Source organism: Podarcis cretensis (assembly GCF_951804945.1).
Source record: "Podarcis cretensis genome assembly, chromosome: 12".
Taxonomy (NCBI): domain Eukaryota; kingdom Metazoa; phylum Chordata; class Lepidosauria; order Squamata; family Lacertidae; genus Podarcis; species Podarcis cretensis.
Window position 1 is genome coordinate 51,223,079 of NC_137181.1, and position 16,083 is coordinate 51,239,161.

At 42.7% G+C, this 16,083-nt stretch overlaps 1 protein-coding gene across 2 annotated transcripts in view; it reads right to left on the reverse strand.

Annotated features, from left to right (window-relative positions):
* The window catches only part of GLB1 (galactosidase beta 1), a 42,905-nt gene that overhangs the window by 9,653 nt on the left and 17,169 nt on the right, over positions 1-16,083 (reverse strand). For both annotated transcript variants that reach the window (XM_079947786.1, XM_079947787.1), the window contains 8 exons: positions 14,229-14,409; positions 12,807-12,865; positions 8,419-8,540; positions 8,296-8,336; positions 7,463-7,575; positions 5,217-5,291; positions 4,274-4,363; positions 2,204-2,314 (listed from right to left, as the gene is read on the reverse strand). In XM_079947786.1, the coding sequence (XP_079803912.1) occupies positions 2,204-2,314; positions 4,274-4,363; positions 5,217-5,291; positions 7,463-7,575; positions 8,296-8,336; positions 8,419-8,540; positions 12,807-12,865; positions 14,229-14,409 (792 nt within the window). The remainder of the gene's footprint in view (positions 1-2,203; positions 2,315-4,273; positions 4,364-5,216; positions 5,292-7,462; positions 7,576-8,295; positions 8,337-8,418; positions 8,541-12,806; positions 12,866-14,228; positions 14,410-16,083) is intronic.

Here is a 16,083-nt window from a genome sequence, read left to right on the forward strand (position 1 = left end):
GTGACGTTAGAACATTGCCACTGAAGAGCACGGCTTTACCCCATGGCAGTGAAGAAACAAGCTCTGATAAAATATTCTTTAAATGCACCCCTCCAAGCTTTGAGGAGCAGGTGCAAAATTTATCTGTTCATGAGGGTATCTGCTTACAACAGAAGTGATACTGTGTGGATAAAATATTTTCAGCTCAATGCTATTGACTGGTATTTGGGTTGTGTGACTTTAGGCTTTATTTCTTATACACTACCTCGAGTCTATGGAGAGATGGAGTAAAAACATTTTTGCTGCTCTGAGGTCAATAGTTTGCAGTCAACTCATAGTACGGATTTGCATGGTTATGCAAAGAGCCTGGGAACTGTTCAACAATGCAAGTTTTCAAAGTCTAAGTTTATGCTAGCTCAAAATTCTGGTATGTTTTTGGCTCTTCTGGCAACCTTATTCCACATGGGTTTTTATTATGAATTGTGGTAGGCAAGTCAAAGCAGACAGATACAGAGTGAGTCTTTATGCCTCTTAATTTTACTGTGCACATGGTAATGTGGAACAAAATGGGCTGAAGCACGTTGCCCTCACTAGTGTTTAACCATCTGAAACCTAAAAGGTATTTGAATATATTTGACAAGGAGTTCATACATCGCTCAGTGGCTGCATCATCAGATTAATTATTTGTACGCATGAATCAGACTTCACATCTCCAACGCTGGAGACAAAACTCTCAGGTTAACATCACTTGGCATGCAATACTTTTCAATGGAGATGGTTCACAAATTGCAATTTAAGCCACCAGCTGATGAGATATACTCATAAGAGATATGCTCATGTACACATGAGAGAGGCAGAGCTCTGCTGTGTGTATGTACAATGTACCTGACCTTTTATCACGAGCATTGCTGCGCCTTACCAAGAGGAAAAGGTGCAAGGTGGCATTGAGGTCTGTGTGGTGAAAATGCCAACAGTGCGTTTGAAACACACTGATCTTGTCCCTCACCTTCCAGACACACTGCAGTGATGCTAGTGACAAGGGGCCAGGTAAGCGCCCCAGCCGACCATGAGACGCAGGTGCTCAAAAGAACCTAACTCGTTCTACCTAACTCGTTCTCAAGGGATGGTGTTTTGGTCCTGACCTTGTGATGCACTTTTAAGCAGAAGTCTGGACCTAGAGAGAAGGGCAGGGGGATCGTTCATGCTGCAATACTGCATTTCTGAAGTACCTCTGAAGTGGCATGGTGCTTTGAAGGCCCACTAACAACCTCCAAAGCATAACCTATACTGCGGGTGGAAACTCACTTCCACCCACAATGCCTCTCAAGCTCCAAGCTTGAGAGGAGAGCTGGGGTGTGTATTTCTCATGCTGTGCTTCTCAAGGTGCTAACAGCCCCTCAGAAGCACAGCACAGCTGCGCTGGCAACATTCTGCCACCTCGGCAGCTTCAACTCACAGAGGGAGACTGTTAGAATTCCTTCTCCATTGTTGCATTCATGGGATTGTTGTCTGTCACATGACAGTATGTGTTTTGACTCCACAGAGTGGGAAGTGACAAAGACGGGATGTTTGTGTTACTGTGTTCCATGAAGTGGGACTGTTGTCCTTTGTTCTTTTCTCTTTGCTGTCTGATGCTAGAGAGAGAGGGAGCCATGTTGCAGTGCTTCGTGTGTGTTTATATATAAATAAAGTAGATTAGCCAAAATGCTGAGTTGCTGAGGTCTAGTACACAAAGCTGCAAAGACTCTGCGGATCCCTAAGTGTGCCCATGTTGGTTGGCATTGGTCACTGTGATGTTCGGGTTGAAGAAAACTTTTGAAGCTCCCGAACGATTGACCAGGAAGGAGAGAACATGCCAGTTAGGCATGTGTCTCTGCCAGGGTCCTACTCGAGTGTAGGCCGAGCTCCTAGGTTTGTTCTTTCGGCATATCCTGCTCATCAAGATGGGCTGGTGTGGGATACTCACAGTGGGAAACAAACTCCCGATCATACAAACAAAACAAAACAAAACTCAAGCCGAAGAAACAACTACAGCAGTTTCCCAAACTTGGGTCTCCAGCTGTTTTTGGACTACAAATCCCATCATCTCTGGCTGGCAGGACCAGTGATCAAGGATGATGGGAATCGTAGTCCAAAAACAGATGGCGACCCAAGTTTGGGAGACCCTGAGCCACAGTATCTAGCGTCGCTGAGGTAAACAAGAAAGCTGAAGTTCTTCGCTTACCCCGTCCACAACGACATAAGCACGATCATGAATTCCATTAAGTATTGAATACAGCGGTTCTTCAGTACAGTTTCTTGGTAGCTTAGTTCTGTATAATACATACCCAACGTACTTGAAGAAGAAAGTGGGGAGAAAGCCGTGAGAAGAAAGTGTTACTTCTGAAAGGTCAGAATCAGATTATAAATACCTCTAACTTAAACATCTCTATGTATTTCATGCAAGGGCTTCAATAATTCAAGCTTAAAAATCAAAAAACGATACATTAGCTACTGAAAGTTCAATTATTTTGGTTAAGATTAGGTGAGTCATACTCGCTTTCGAAGTTTGCATTAGTGCTTACCTAGCTGTTAAAAGGTCTTAATTTCAAAGATTCATCCAGTGAAATGAAAAGATGACACCTACAGAGAAAAGACTCCATGGCCCAACATGGATGATCAACTTCTGGTTCAATGAGCCTCTTTGCTCCTGCTTCACTGCTCCCTTCATGCAAGCAAGGAAACAAGCCAGTTAACCATAGCGTCTTGCTATACCTGATCAGGGAATTATGGAATTATGGTTAATGGCTTCCAAACCAGCCACGGTTCAAACAGGCTTCCAAATCTGGTTTGTTTGGAAGCCATTAACCATAGTTTCCAGATCATATATATGTCGGAAGCCATGGTTAACTGTGTCTTCCAGGTTTATTTCCCCCTCCCACCACACAAGCAGGCAAAGGGGCTGCTTGAGACTCAGGCATTTCTTGGCTTAATAAACCAGGTTTTCATGATTCAGCTGCAACCTATCTTCCTATGCCCCAAACCTCCTGCTGACTAATATTTCTATACATCAAATTGCCAAACACTTTCTTAGGGACCATCCTGTTTATTGACCATTCGTTCTTATTTGCTTGCAGGGGGGGTTACATCTCTTCCCATTAGTCGTTTGTGCATTCCACGCTTTTCAGTGCATTGCTGTGTCACTTTCCAAATCGCAAAAGATCAGATTCCTTTTTAAAGATGGACTAGCACTAGGGTGATAGAGCCCTTTAACCCACGTTAACTGTGCAAGTCTAAAGCTCCAGTATACAGTGGTGCCCCGCAAGACGAATGCCTCGCAAGACGAAAAACTCGCTAGACGAAAGAGTTTTCCATCTTTTGAGGTGCTTCGCAAGACGAATTTCCCTATGGGCTTGCTTCGCAAGACGAAACGTCTTGCGAGTTCTTGCGAGTTTTTTCCCTCCCCCCTTTTTCTAAGCCTCTAAGCCGCTAACAGCCGCTAAGCCGCTAAACCGCTAATAGCGCTAAGCCGCTAATAGCCACGCTTCACAAGACGAAAAAACCGCAAGACGAAGAGACTCGCGGAACGGATTAATTTCGTCTTGCGAGGCACCACTGTATGTTTGAATCTCCTCCGCAAAATAGTGACAGTCTGAGGCACCCTCATCCATCCACTAAACAATCGTCCTCCATGACACATCCTCTTGTTCCCTTCACTAAAGTTCTTCTGACAGATGCTGAGCTATGTTAAATAATAATAATAATTGTTGTTGTTGTTTTGTTTATACCCCGCCCATCTGACTGGGTTTTCCTAGCCACTCTGAGCACTCCCAACAGAGGACTAAAATAAATAATAAGACTTCAGACACTAAAAATTTCCCTAAACAGGGGTGCCTTCAGATGTCTTCTAAAAGTCAGATAGATTTGTCCTTTTGCCTCTCTTTCAACTATACATTTAACTGATGAGATATTTCTATACTGATCTGCCAGTTCCTCGTATCTGTTCTTGCCTCTCTCTGGTGCAATTATTCTCTGCATCCTCATTTCTATTCATCTAGCTGCTCACACTTGTGCCCCAGGCACCCGCCTTAATCGCCAAAGCCTTCTAAAACAATTCACAGTTTTCTCCCCAGCTAGAACTGCTCAGTTCAGCCCACCTGAAAGCTACAATCCTTGGAGGTTCTACTTCATGGTTCAAACTATGGAAAGCAGAGCGTATACAAATGGAACGGTTCTTCTCAAACATCACTGAAAGAGCTACAGCAGGACAATGTGCGAAATGCTAACTCAAAACTCTTTCACGACCAACTTTTACCTGCTTCACTTGAACAAATGTCAAAGGGTAGGTGCTTTTAATTGGTCCCGATGGGGAAAGGTCCTTCAGAAGATCCCTTACGGTCCCCACCTTTAATAATAATAATAATAAATTTTTATTTATATCCTGCCTTCCCCAGCCAAAGCTGGGCTCAGAGAGGCAATACAGGAAAATACATAACATTGTGGGGTTGGTTTTTATTAAAAAAATAATTGTCAAAAATAGAACTATTAACACTGCCATCTATTAACACTGTGTGGGAGAGGTGAAAGAAGAGAAAGTTAACCCATTTGCTTATTGCTGCTGTCCTCATTTTGTTCTCACGCAGATTCAACGCAACTGCCTATCACCAGCCAGTTCCATCCCACATTAATATAGCAACTATGCGTATGGTGAGAAAGTCTGCTTATCATAAAAGCACCCCAAATTTTACGATCAACTTTATAGCCACCCTCATAGCATAGGTGTACTTTCTTATGGTTCTACAATCTTGATGACATGCTTCCTTCCAAGAACCGGATTTCCCAGAAATTGCTACACCTAATGGAACATTCAGCAGTATTCCTCAACTATACGTTGCAAATTTCACCGTAAGGAACAGCTTAAATGAATTCCCTTAGCTTCAGTCACAAAGCTACAAATACCCATTTCCGAGCTCAAAATCAAACCCCCAACTTAGAGGTGTGCTTTCCCCACCCCAACCCCCCATCACATTTACAAAATTGCTGAGGAAGTTTTTAATGTTTGATGTTTTTCTGTGTTTGGCGTTTTAATTTGTTGGAAGCCACCCAGTCAGATAGGTGACATACAAATACTAATTTATTATTATTATATTATAAATGGGTATTTTAGCCTTTTGCAAAAATTGTCCTTAATAAACACAAGGCAGAAGCGCCCGCCCTAGGCATATTAATCTACTATACAATATACAATATCCACCTACCTTTTTCAGCGGAACTTCTCCATAGGCAAACTTGGGGGTCGAGGGAGGAATAGGGCCCTGTGGTATTGTCTTGTACTAAAACAGGAACAAGCAATTAAAATTTAAAAAAGCAAGCTTTGTGATTTAAAGAACCAACTGCCTCATTCCACAGGCACATGCATCATGTCATTGAAGAGACACTGCTTTGAAGCCACTGCACAAATGATCCTGGGGCTTGTTTGGTTTGTGGTGTTGGCGATTTGAATTTCTCACCAGTTTCTGCTTCTGGCACAGTTAAATGGTTGGGGCGCAATCCTTTGGGAAGTCTGCTCACCTTCCCTGGGGGGGGGGTGTTGCGGCCGGGCACCCGGGTCCTCACAGTGTTCTGGCTAGGGGGTGGAGTGGTGATGCCCCCCTTGCGCTGAGCCCCAGCTGCGTCATGCCCCCCATTGGCCAATCAGTACCGGCAGGGGGCGTGACTGCGGGAGATTTAAACTGCGGCACAGCTGAGGGGCTTCCCTCTTTCGCCTCCTCGCCGGATCTTTTTGCCTGTTTGCTTTGCGGTTTTCCTCTGCTTCGCTTGGTTTCTAGTTTTCTTTAGGACTCAGAAGGATTTGCTTTTGTTCGCTGCGGCCAATCTGCCCTGCTCAGCGTTGTGGGAAAAGTCAAATCGCTGGGAAGCAGCGTTCTCTCAGCTGAGAAGCGGTGGTCGCCCACATGCAGTTTTTCAGAAGCACAACTGGCTACAGTTGTGCTGCACAACTCTGTGGCGTTCGTACAGAGCCCCCGGTCGTCTCATGGACTATTGACCCGTACATCACTAATCCGCTGCCACCAACCAGGTCCTCCCCGGTAAATCACTTAGTCTCAGTCAGGTTCTTAAGTTACCAAATAAGAGTGCAGTTTATTGCAAACACAAATAAACTTTAACTGCATTCAAAACGTTTTTACTCTTTACCCTCTTAGTCTTGTTTTATTCTGTCTCTAACTCTTCTACCTCCCCTCACACAAGAACCAACTGCACTAACTGTCTCTCTAATTCCAACTGTCTGCCAACTGCTTTCCCAACTGCCTTTTCCCAACCAACCAACTAAAACCAACCTCGGGCTAAGCCCTTTTATAAACAGGTAGGCTCCGCCTCTGGCTTTTCTATTGGTCTACCTATTAACCCTTCCTCTCCCCCTGTACAGACATTTTCAAAACAATGGGCAAACGCCACAAACGCCACTGAAAGAAATGGGAGCACTGCAAAAGAACTCTCCAGTAGACTGCATTTATTGTCTGTACGAGCCTCATGTAGTGACATTTGCTCTACATGGCATTAAAAACTATATGGATTAGATAACATATGACTTCTCAGTATGGTCCTCTTGCGCACTAAGCCACAAAGGAGTAGGTAAAGTTATAGACTGTGGGCTGTATTGAGTTTGGCAAGGGTATTCAACCCAGTCCACACAAAATCCCATACAAAAGGGGGATGTTGGCCGTTAGACTATGTTCCATCTATACCTCTCCCTGATCTTATTGGATGGTTGTTAAGACACCACCTGTGGGAATGCATGCCGAGCAAGATGGTTGTCCTTGAAAACCCAACCCCAAAACTATAAAACCAACAACAAATGACAATAGTTGTGAAGAGATACATGGACTGTACAGTAATGAAGATCTGGGCAGCTAAGAATCAAACGGAAAACAATTACAGAGGGGGGATTATTAGGTGTTTATATGCACAGATGGAGGGAATTGAAAGTTTTATTTCAGAAATAAATATTAATGAACTACTGTGGATTAAAAAATGGAGGCGTAATCCTCACTTGATAATATTGGAAATGTTAACTAAGGTACGAGCAGGAATTAACAAACAGATAGCTGATGGATAAGGACAAAAAAAAAAAAAGGGAATGTGAAGTAAAGATAACTATGAAATATAAGCAGCAATAAGGGTTGATTATGGGCACATCCAAGAAGGGGTGAGGAGTTGTTTTTTGAAAAAGTTGCATTAAATTTGCTCAATTTGTTATGGATTTGCGGAAAATTTGGAAAACCAATAAAAATTAATTGGTAAAATTAGACTATGTTCCAAGGGCTCTACTTTGCTTAACTCTCAGATGCGTAATCAAATCTGGGAATTCCTGCTCCACTGAATCTGGACGCCACAGAGTTCAAAAACATCAAGCAGGAGCCATCATTTTCAGTCCTTGTGACACAATGGAAGCCAAGGCTAATGCAGGAAAAGATACTTTGGTGATGCTTTAGGAGAATCTCACCATGGCAATGACTTCCCTAATAGCAAAGTACTTCTCCGTGAGATCTCCGGCTTCACTCAGCGGGGCGTCATAATCATAGCTAGTTGGCTGTGCTGCATAAGGCATGTTGGCTCCTGCAGGGAGGAAAATGAACACAGGAGGAAGTATAATAATAATGTTATTATTATCTATATGCTGCCCATCTGATTGAGTTGCCCCAGCCACTCTGGGCGGCTCCCAACAATACATATGCTCTTCTCAAAACTATCCCAAAGCAGGCTTGTTTTTCTCAAGCCCAAACATCTGTATTGCCTAATAAAACAGATGTGCAAATTTAGGGACATCAGCTGCATTCCTACATTTCAAAGGTGGCGCATATGCACCGCTGTCTTGTCTTCCAACAGTGGACGGTGCTGGCTTTTCCAGTATGGAAAGGCTAAACTATGACCCAAGTATTCAGAGGCTGAATGTAAATCTGAAGGACCTCTTTCTCCCAAGCTACTGTCATAAATTAAGCTGGCAATAAATACAGCTGTCTAACTTGTCTGGCTATTCCTCTGTTTTATCTGACCCATACTGTATTACTGAAAGTAGGCCGTGAGGCTACGATGACCCAACATGTGATAAGACCGCCTTCTACCACTTTAGCATATAATGTTTTCTTGCTCCCTCTGTTTCAAGGAAGTAGGAAAAGTAGGTCCTTTTTTGCCTTCCTCGGATCCTTTTTCCTTTTTTTCAAAGATTAAAAAATAATCCAGTACTTGAGATAACCCAAAACAGCTTAATAAAATAAAAAGCAGCTATTGTTATATAAAAAAATAAGTGCTCGCACACACGCAACACACACTTCTTACCATTCCAGTAACCAAAATTAGTTCCTCCTATAAACATATACCTGAAAAGAGAGGCAAATAGGCAGTCAAAGATGCTGTACTAAAAACCCAAGCTCTCATTTAAATAGATGTTGATGAACTTACATGTTAACATTCGCTCCATGTGCCAGAATTTCACTAAGAGTCTTAGCTACAAGTGATGATGATATAACGGAATGACGGTGGCCCCAATGATCCAACCAGCCAGTGTAGAACTCAGAATTGACCTGAAAGAAGAAATAAAACAATGGAAGAAGTTTTGCATTTAAGGGAAATTATATAGCTCATGCAATAAAAAGCAGCTAACAAAATCTATCCAGCTCTTATTTAATTTTTAAAAAATTACACTGCATTGTAGAATGGGAAAAAAAGAATTTAAAAAAATTAAAAAGACATCTAAGCAGCAGTGTGTCAGTGATAAAAGCTTTTTTTTTTTTACCATGTTCAAGCTACTCAACAGAAAGAGAAGCTTTTGTACATGTTTCCCACATCAACATCTTTGAGCGAACCCAACCCATGGTACATAAAATAGATTCTGCCAATGTAGGTGTCAGGGAACTGACATCGGAGCCAGAAGTGGAGGCAGGGCTCCCAAGCGATGCCGGAGAAGGGCCAAGCAGGGAGAGAGGGAACTCATCGGCTGGGGAAGGAAATCAGCGTAACACCAGGGATAAAGGGGGGTGGTTGGGGGAATCGGAGAGGGGTCTCCAGGACTCTTCGCTGGAGACCAGCGGGGAGAGCACAGGTCCTCCTCTGCCCACACCCACCCTGCGCAGAAGACTTCCGTGGAGGGAAAGTAGGGGTAGACTTGGCGTCAAAGAGCTTCTGTGCTGGAATAAGTTTAAGAAACGCCCACTGACGGATTCTGCTAGCGACTGAACAGCCACGAAGTGAAGGGCTGTTCAGTCAGGAAAGGTTTAACCAGGCTGCCTAGCCAGGAGTGGTGGCAACTTACGCACGAGCAACCCCCATACATCCATTACAGTAGGTATAAAGTTCATGTTAGAATCATAGAATTGTAGAGATGGAAGGGACCCGCACGGGTCATCTAGTCCAACCCCTGCAATTCATAAATCCCAACAAAAGCATCCATGACAAATGACCATCAATCTCTGCTTAAAAGCCTCCAAGGAAGGAGAGTTCACAACCTCCGGAGGGAGTCTGTTCCACGGTCACGCAGCTCTTACTCTCAGAAAGTTCTTCCTGATGTCGGAATCTCCTTTCTTGGAACTTGAAAGCATTGATTCAAATCAATAGGAGTATAGCATCTAGATCAAGGGAAGTAATAGTGCCACTGTATTCTGCTCTGGTCAGACCTCACCTGGAGTACTGTGTCCAGTTCTGGGCACCACAGTTCAAGAAGGACACTGACAAACTGGAACGTGTCCAGAGAAGGGCAACCAAAATGGTCAAAGGCCTGGAAACGATGCCTTATGAGGAACGGCTAAGGGAGCTGGGCATGTTTAGCCTGGAGAAGAGGAGGTTAAGGGGTGATATGATAGCCATGTTCAAATATATAAAAGGATGTCACATAGAGGAGGGAGAAAGGTTGTTTTCTGCTGCTCCAGAGAAGCGGACACGGAGCAATGGCTCCAAACTACAAGATTCCACCTAAACATTAGGAAGAACTTCCTGACAGTAAGAGCTGTTCGACAGTGGAATTTGCTGCCAAGGAGTGTGGTGGAGTCTCCTTCTTTGGAGGTCTTTAAGCAGAGGCTTGACAACCATATGTCAGGAGTGCTCTGATGGTGTTTCCTGCTTGGCAGGGGGTTGGACTCGATGGCCCTTGTGGTCTCTTACAACTCTATGATTCTATGATTCTACCCTCCAAAGCAGGAGAAAACAAACCTGCTCCATCTTCCATGTGACAGCCCTTCAGATATTTGAAGGTGGCTATCATCTCCTCTTGGTTTCCTCTTTTCCAGGCTAAACATACCCAGATCCTTCAACCATTCCTCATATGGCTTGGTTTCCAGACCCCTGGTCATCTTGGTCGCCCTCCTCTGCACCTGTTCCGGCTTGTCAGCATCCTTCTTTAATTGTGGCGCCCAGAACTGGACACAGTATTCCAGGTGTGGTCTGACCAAGGCAGAATAGAGTGTACTATTCCCTTGATCTGGACACTAGACTTCTGTTGATGCAGCCAAGAATAGCATTAGCTTCTTTTGCTGCTGCATCACACTGTTGACTCATGTTAAGCTTGTGGTCTACTAAGACCCCTAGATCCTTTTCATGTGTACTGCTAGCACAAGCGCAAAATGCTTTTAGATAGGGTGATACTAAAGATTATTAAGCTTCCTTCACATTTCTTCCACAACTGCTGTGCCTTTTCTTACATTGTTGGCTGCCATGCACACTGAGGTGCCCACCGCCGGCACAGTGTGCCATGTTACCACCAGTGGTAATGAGCAAAGAAAACTTGCTAATATTAAAGATCTGACCAATGACCATATGAAGAGGATGTGTTTGTGCTTGAGGCATAGCCTGTGGTTTGGCTCATATTTATCACCACCATTTATCAGTCGTTTCCTGCCTTTCTTACAAGACCAGAGGGGAAAGGAAGGGGTAGTGAGATGTACGCAGATCAGGATCAACTGGTCTGTGACAGGATGATGGACACGGGTTTCTAGTTCCCAATGGTTTAAAATAGCAGTAGCAAAATAGTGCTCTGCCCCCTCTATATCAAGCTGTTAGACTCTCTGACCTGTATTTCTTCAGATGTATATTTCTACTAGCAAATGCAGGCAACACTAACTTTATTTATTTATTTTTTATTTATTTATATACAGTACTGCCCTATACCCAGAGGTCTCAGGGCGGTTCACAGAAAAGATCAACATAAAACCCACACTATATATAATCAAAATAAACAACCCAATAACACCCCAAAAAAGAGCCACATTATAAAAGGGCATAGGGTGTCAATCAGATCAACCAAAGGCCTGGTTAAAAAGTAAAATTTTTGCCTGTCAGCCTAAAGATGTATAATGATGGCACCAGGCGAACTTCACAGGGAGGACATTCCACAGATGGGGAGCCACTGCAGAGAAGGCCCCTTCTCGTGTTGCCACCTTTAAGACCTCTCAAGGAGGAGGCACACGAAGAAGGGCCTCAGAAGATGATCTGAGGGTCCAGGTAGGTTTATATGGAAGAGGCAGTCCTTGAACTTTATGCCTCATAGGGTGTCGTATGTAACGGATGCCCCACCCCACTCAAATCACCATTCTGCATCAGCACCAACCTCCTGACCATTACTTTGCATTTCACTTGAGATTGTGAACCTTGGTGCTACAGTAAACGAGAAAGTAGATTCCCGGAGTCTGAAAACTAGTCCACACCTATATATTGCTTTATCCAAACCAGGGTTTCCCAAACTTGGGTCTCCAGCTGTTTTTGGACTACAGTTCCCATCATCCCTGACCACTGGTCCTGCTAGTTAGGGATGATGGGAGTTGTAGTCCCAAAACAGCTGGAGATCGAAGTTTGGATAACCCTGACCCAAACAATAGCAGCCTAAGCACAGAACTGTGTTTGACTTAGGGTCACCTAGTGATCTTCATGGCTGAGCAAGCATTTGAACCTGGTTTCCCCTGGTCCAAGTCACATACTACATTGGCTCTAGATGGCCATCTGAAGCAGTCATCCCTGTTGATTCCAAACTCTGACAATGGCCACTCCTTTCCACCCTGCATATGTCTTGTGACAAGGAGTTGGACTTTGATGTCGTGAGATGAAGGAAATCAACTTCTGATCGCTGCTTGCCGCTTCATCCGTTTCCATAGGTGATTCCCCCCACCCATCAAGCAAGCCCCTGCTTTCTCAGACTACAGTGGTACCTCGGGTTAAGTACTTAATTCATTCCGGAGGTCCGTTCTTAACCTGAAACTGTTCTTAACTTGAAGCGCCACTTTAGCTAATGGGGCCTCCCGCTGCCACCGTACCTCTGGAGCACGATTTCTGTTCTCATCCTGAAGCAAAGTTCTTAACCCGAGGTACTGTTTCTGGGTTAGCGGAGTCTGTAACCTGAAGCGTATGTAACCTGAAGCGTATGTAACCCGAGGTACCACTGTACTTAAACCAGTTACCCAATTGCCCAACATCTGGACAAAAGGGACCCAAGATTACGTCAAGCTGAAGATACAAAAGAATCCCATGCATTAAGCTTTGTGTTTGTTTGTTTGTTTGTTTGCTTGTTTGTTTGTTTATTTGTTTGAAGTGCAGTTCTTCCTCATCCACCATAAACTTTCCCCATCTACATATGTTGAACTCCCTCAGTTTATTATCCCTGCTGCCTTGTATTTTGTCCGTAAGAAGTTCTTTGGGGGCATTTAAAAGAATAACGAAACACATAAATATGCCTATGTATCTGGTATACCCTACAGTATTTCAGTTCAACCCATTGCTAATAACAACTTACTACAACCGCCTTTGTATTGTTATGCACTCATATCAGCAGTATTGTATGAACATAAGGGGAAGGGGCGAAATCATACCAAGGGGCCATTAGGTTCAGCGTGTCTCTGATTTAAGAATGATGCTGTGACATTAGCACCTGCAAAGAAATGAAGAAAATAGGGTGTCAAAACTGATTCCTATGCTGCCGTTTCTCTGCTACTACAGGCCTCATCTGTAATACACCCAGCAGCTGGCCCTGTTTAAATGGAAAAACGTGCCTTTCTTAATGCAGAACCAGTGCTATTTTTCAGAAAAAGAGGTGCCAGAACTCACCATTAATGTCTGCCTTGTTCTCTTACAATAGCAATGGCGCCCACTTGAGAAGTGCCAGAACTCAGTTCTGGCAAGTTCCGGCTGGGAAAAAAGCCCTGTGCACAAACATATCTACACAAAGTCACATGTGCTGTCAACAAAAAAGCATTTTGCATTCCACACTCACTGGAGAATTGCAAAAGGGAAACTAGAGGCCATCAATTATGACAGGAAACTTTCTAAAAAAAACCATGGACAGAATCTAGGTGCAAGAAGAATGAGAGGGGAGCCTGGCTATAACTACATAAAGCAAATTAAAGAAGAAGAGAAGGCTGGGAATATGTTAACCTAAAAAAAAACTTGCACAATTGAACACAACAGAGACATATTTGAGGTGACTTGTTGAACAGAACACAAAAAGCACACTCATTCATAACAGGGGCATTCATTTGGGTATTTAGCCATAGGTTTATCAAGCATGGGACCTAAACAACACTCACAAGGTTAAGCTCAATGCAAAGAAACCCACCCCAGAATGACATCATAGGATTATACTGGTGAAAGGCGTACTATAATAATTTAACTCTACATACTACGCTTTTCAAAATTCCCCAGTGTCAGCCCCTGTCTCTAGAGAAAACCCAAACAGCAGGACCAGCACATCTTGCCAAAGTTGATAAACTGAATAAATAAAAGGGGGCAGGGGGCAGAGATATAAAAAATATTTAGGAAAAGCAATCCTAAAATGGAGGATCCATGATGGAGAAACCACCATACCTGCTGGATTAAATAATAATAATAATAATAATAATAATAATAATAATAATGTGCACTGATTCAAATGTGTGCAGGTGTGGACTACTTTGGTCGAATTTCAATGAAGGAAAAGCAGACGAACATCTAAATGGTGCTCAAATGTGCTTTCCCCCAATATTTTCCTGATAGAAATACCACTCTTTGGGAGAAGTAGGTTTGTTGTTTACGAGTTCCCCATCGACTATAACTGCACGATCTAAATTTTCAGCACACCAGTAGCTGAATCCCACTAGCCTCAGTAACTTCTTATGTTTCTATAATAATGAAAAAATATATATTTGCCCAAATCTTTGCATCTTTACTTGGGAATAAATTCCACCATACAGTACTTGCGAGTAAATTTCCCACAAGCTTGCTTCCAGTTAGTTGCGCTGCTCAAGACAGCAACCAACCTGGTCCAAAATCCACAGTGGAATAAAGGCCTTGAAGAGTCCCACATCTCAAGAAAAACTTGCTTGCGCCATCTGTGGTGAACAGCACCACTTCATCCCCCAGGTGCTGACGGAAAAGGCTCTGCAGGTAACGAAGGTAATCAAAATCGCAGGTGAAGTAGCTCCCGTATTCATTTTCAACCTAAACCAAACATACACATAAAATTAGTAAGGAAAAACAGCTGACAACCGTCAACTAGCGTGGAAGTTAACCGATAAATAGAAATATTATAATGTGTAGAAAAACAAGAGAAGTTCAAATAATCATACAAAAAACAAACTAAAATAAGATCATATTTCCACAATTAAAAACCTCTAGGGCAGATCTTTTTGGGAATTCTGGGGGAACATTTTTCCAAAGTAGCAGTCTTTATTATGATGTCCCCAAGACATGCTAACTGCTTTAAATACCCTCTTTTCATAGGAAACAAAAACTATTGACTTAAATCCATGCGAGCAGCTTAAAATACTATTCAATAACATTGCTTTTTAATACTAATTTATAGTGATCTCCTTATCAGACTTCTGCCTTGCAAGCAGTTTGTGCCATTCACATAATAGTGGACCCAGGAAGATGTCTAGCAGTAGCAATTATATCTGGAGTAATTTTCAGTATGATCTATTTTCTTAAAGTCCTGTATTGAATTATCAAAGCTGCTGCCGTATTTGACTGTGATACATAATACTGCATTGCATTAACGTGGAGCCATTTTAGAAGAAAAGTAAAAAGCTTATTCGCTACTAGTAAATGAAGCTTGCATTTTGTAAGAAGGCTCCAAGCTACCTCTGGGTGTGTTCTTTAAACCCTCTCTGCAAACCTATGCATGCCAATGATATTTACTTTCGAGAAAATGCATATATAGGATTGTAGCCTTGGTCGGCCTGAAGTGTGTGAAAAACCAATGGAGTCTCATAACCAAACACTCCACGTTCTGCTAGGCTCAATATGTGCTGGAGTGATGGCCCCCTGGTGAGGAAAACTTTGTGTCTCAGGTTTTGACTATTAGATGCAAAATGCTCCATTTTTTTTAAGGCTTTCCTAGTAATCAGTGAAACGTAGGCTGCTGTTAGAGCAAGTTTCAACTTCCTGGGTTGCCTGGAAGCAGCTTAACCACATTCTGAGGCCTCCATTTTGTTTTTTTTTTGTTTTGTTTGTTTTGTTTGTTTAATAAATTTTTTATTAATTTTCCAATTTTTAACAAACACAACAAAAACAACATAGAAACAAACACATAAATTCATAATTTCTTAACCTTATTTCCATAAGCCTCTTTTCTCGGACTTCCCCATACCTTCCCCTTTTTGCATCCTTTTATTTTTAACAATTATTCAACAACCCTTTTAACCAATTAAATATAAATTCATTCTCCCTTTCAATTTCACCCTAAATCAAACAAAATTTACCGCTGTAATTCTACGTCTTCCTCTCCCTTAGCATTTTAGCACTCCTCAATTTTATAGTAGCTCTTAAGATATATTTTAAACTTCTTCCAGTCTTCTTCCACAGTCTCTTTCTCTTGGTCGCGGATTCTGCCGGTCATTTCTGCCAGTCCCATAAAGTCGATCACTTTCGCCTGCCATTCCTCCAGCGTGCTCTTGTGTCTTCCAATACTTTGCTAGAAGAATCCTTGCTGCCGTAGTAGCGTACAAAAAGAAGTTTTTATCCTTCCTCGGCACCAGCTGGCCGACCATACCCAAGAGAAATGCCTCTGGTTTCTTATGAAAGGTGCATTTAAGTACTTTCTTAATCTCATTATAAATCATTTCCCAGAAGGCCTTAATCTTTGGGTAGGTCCACCAAAGGTGGAAGAAGGTA